Below are 3,600 nucleotides of genomic sequence, written 5' to 3'. Positions count from 1 at the left end.
TTTTCAACAGTATTTTGAGTTGAAATAGGTTTGTCCTGGTCCTTGACAGTGGAGGTAGATCATGTAGCTGGTGAGGCAGAGTCTGTTGCTTCCATGGGAGCTCTGCAGAGGAGAAATTTGGGAAGGCAAGACAGACAAGGCTGAGATCATTGCTATATGCATAATTTGCTTTCTTTTTTTCTGGACTGCCACCAATATATTTTCACGCCAGGAATTACACTGCCAAAATGTACGCTTTCAAACAAACCATAGCCCAAGTCTTATCTTCCAAAGAAGCTGACAACTAGTTTAAGCCAGTAATCAAGGTTTATCATAGTCCATTCAAAAAGAATTGGGTTGGTTTTTGTTTGGTTGGGGTTTTTTCGGTCTACTTAATTATTTGAGACTTTAAATTCTTGCCAGTTTCTCTTACCAGTGGATTTTGTGTAAGTTGACTTTGTTTTCTTTCACTAGCTCTAGGGGAAATAATTTTATTAAGAAGTCTTCCTTGATGCTAGAATTTTAGTTCCCTTGAAATGTTATTGTTTGCCAAAGTAACCTAGCACTAGATCTAAGTAGTTGTGAAGGAAACGTGCATTTGATCATTGAGTTCTAAAATTAAATTAGCCTGATTTTTATGTGCCTGTTGCACGTAGGCAGTAGAAGTATAGATTGCATATACTGAATTGGTTTGAAACACCTTTTAATTACTAAGATCTGTATTTTTTTTCCTTCATGTTTAAAATACGCACTTTATGATGAATTAATGGTATTTTGTAAACTAAGTGTTGACTGATTTTGAGGACTTCATTGGGTTGTTCAAAATCAGATTGACACACTATGTTCTCTTTCTACACTTCTTAAAAATATTGAATGGATGCATATTTTATGTTGTATTGACAATATTTTAGAAAAAGATAAATAAGAAGGCTGGAACTTCAGTCACTCTTGTGTCATGTGCTTCTGATACACAGGTATTCGTGAGTGTGCGTTACACAATTATGAGGTGATGTTAAATACAAAAACTAGATTTAGTGTTCGCTTCCTCTGTTCTGTGCTACAGTTGGTCCTAGGTTTTCTGGGTGTTTAGACTTAAAGTAAAAAACATCTGCGGTTGATGCATTTTGCTTTTTCTTTCATTGTACATCTGACTGCCACTAGATGGTGATAGATGTGTGTGCAATATTAACAACTGCATGTCAGTGAAGACTGGAGTTCATTTTCATATAACCCTCAATAACTGACTCGGAAATCAATAGTTACTAAAATAGTGTAATTTTGATTTACCCTGTGAGTGAGAGCATTTCATGGGGCTTTTCATAGCAAAGAAGGATGCTGCCTGGTATCCAACATGCCTCTGCTTATAGCAGCAGGCCTCCTGTGCTGCACTTGTAGTCAACTTTCAGAAGAGAGCAGCTCTCCTAAAAGCAGTTCTGCATGAGGACTGTTGCTGCAGTCAAGGTTTTTGAGTTCTCTATCCAGCACCTTGGCCTACTTAATCAAAGAAGTAAAGGGCATGGTTGAAGGTAGGGAGGAAGTGTTTTCCTTTGGAAAAATTACCTTCTAGGAAAGAAACGAAGCACCATTACGTTCTAGGTGAAGAGGCTGACTGTATGTGTTCCTGAGCAGTCAGCAGAGGATCATTTAGTCCTAAGGTGCTTTTCTTTCAAGACAATAAGGAATTCTTACCTTTTATTGTAACATAACATAACGTAAAATTGCTTCTATTCTGGTTAGCCCCCTGCCCTAAAACCAGCACCACTAACTGACATGTAAACAAAGCTACATCAAGTGCAATTGCTTCAGTAATTTGAAGCTGGTCCTTTTTTGTCTGTGCACTGGGAAATAATAATGTAGACCATTAGAAAACCAGATCTCCGATACATAAATGTTAAACTAAACATCTGCTGCATAGCAGCAGATTATTTTCTTAATGCACCCCAAATTTTAAAGGATTGTCCAAGTTTTATATTAAAAAAAAAAAATCTTTCATATTTAGTTGCATGTTTCATTCACCTTGTCTAAACATCTTAAAATTATTTCTGAGGTCTCTAGATTAACTTTTTCCTTCTAATTGTTGTCGGTCAGTTACGAGCACATCTGGTGTTAGTAGAGATTCATATTCATTGCCCTTCATCTTTCTATGTTCAGAGTTTTCAATACAGTATGTAATGAAATAGAAGTTAGATGTTTATTTTATAGAAGTTTTAAAGAAGTTCAATACAAAACTTGAACTAAATATTTAATTCCACTGGGAATAATTCTGAATGTGGGAAAACTTGTACAGCATTGTGTAGGTGTCTTTCTGTTTGAAGCAGCAAGGTTAGTTTCAAGTAACTGTCAATGTTTTAGTTGTAGATAAAATAGAGAAACTATTTTGGAGTTTTTTTGTCACTGCCTCAATGCAGATGCAATTGGATTTCTTTCCCTCTGTTTAATACAAATTTTCTTATCCTTTTTTAGAATCGCCAGATGCTGATATTGCCATGGAGGTAGCTACATCAGAACAGCATGTTTCTGAGGCAATATATGATTGTGTTATTTGTGGACAAAGTGGTCCTTCTACTGAAGACAGACCTATAGGATTAGTTGTACTGTTACAAGCATCCTCAGGTAGGAATGTGTGACATGTTGGACAAGCAGTGTTTCTGCAGCTCTTAATATGTGTGCATAAATACTGTTGTGTCTCATGGAGCCTGGAAAGGCAGTCTCTTCTTTTTTTGTGGATGGTCCTCCGTGAGACACGTGCGTAGGTCTAAGGGTACTGAGAAAATTTTCAAATGTTTGGGAAAAGAGCAGTTTCATTCCCTCCTAGTTCCTGTTAGCTTTTGCAAACCCAGCAGTATATAATAGACCTGCAGGAAAATAGATATTGAAAGGAAAAGAAAATAAAGTAGCCATCGGTGTGCCTATATGTGTGTTTGTGTATGTATATATACTTTATGTACAAGTGCAAAACCACAACTTTCAGTATTTATATATATGTGTCTGCAGGGTTGTGATCTTATTGGCATCACAGAGATGTGGTGGGATGGCTCCTATGACTGGAGTGTTGGAATGGAAGGAATACAGGCTTTTTCGGAAGGACAGGCTGGGGCGACGAGGAGGGGGTGTCGCCCTCTATGTCGATGACCAGTTGGAGTGCATGGAGCTCTGCCTGGGGATGGATGAGGAGCTGACCGAGAGCCTGTGGGTCAGAATTAAAGGGAGGGCAGGGACAGGTGACATTATAGTGGAGGTCTGCTACAGGCCACGCGACCAGGAAGACTGAGCAGATGAGGCCTTCCATAGACAGACAGGAGCAGCCTCACGTTCACAAGCCCTAGTCCTCACTGGGGCCTTGAGCCACCCCAATATCTGTTGGCAGGACAACACAGTGGGGCATAAGCAATCCAGGAGGTTCCCGGAATGCACTGATGATAACTTCCTTCTCCAAGTGACAGAGGAGCCAATGAGGAGAGGTGCTATGCTGGACCTTGTTCTCACCAACAAGGAGGGGCTGGTGGGGAATGTGAAACTCAAGGGCAGCCTTGGCCACAGTGACCATGAAATGGTGGAGTTCAAGATTCTTAGGGCAGTGAGGAGGGTGCATGGCAAGCTCACTACCCTGGTCTTCAGGAG

General features: G+C 39.7%; 1 protein-coding gene across 1 annotated transcript in view; it reads left to right on the top strand.

Moving 5' to 3' along the window:
- UBR3 (ubiquitin protein ligase E3 component n-recognin 3 (putative)) overlaps positions 1–2,592 on the top strand; it is a gene marked incomplete at its 3' end in the record, with an annotated part of 53,788 nt that extends 51,196 nt beyond the window's left edge. Inside the window, exon 25 of the mRNA XM_009708298.1 lies at positions 2,443–2,592. Coding sequence (XP_009706600.1) covers positions 2,443–2,592 — 150 coding nt within the window. The remainder of the gene's footprint in view (positions 1–2,442) is intronic.
- Between the last annotated feature and the right edge of the window lie 1,008 nt (positions 2,593–3,600).

The sequence above is a fragment of the Cariama cristata genome, unplaced genomic scaffold (assembly GCF_000690535.1).
Source record: "Cariama cristata isolate BGI_N322 unplaced genomic scaffold, ASM69053v1 scaffold7709, whole genome shotgun sequence".
Classification (NCBI taxonomy): Eukaryota; Metazoa; Chordata; class Aves; order Cariamiformes; family Cariamidae; genus Cariama; species Cariama cristata.
This window is presented reverse-complemented; position numbering and strand designations above follow the sequence as displayed.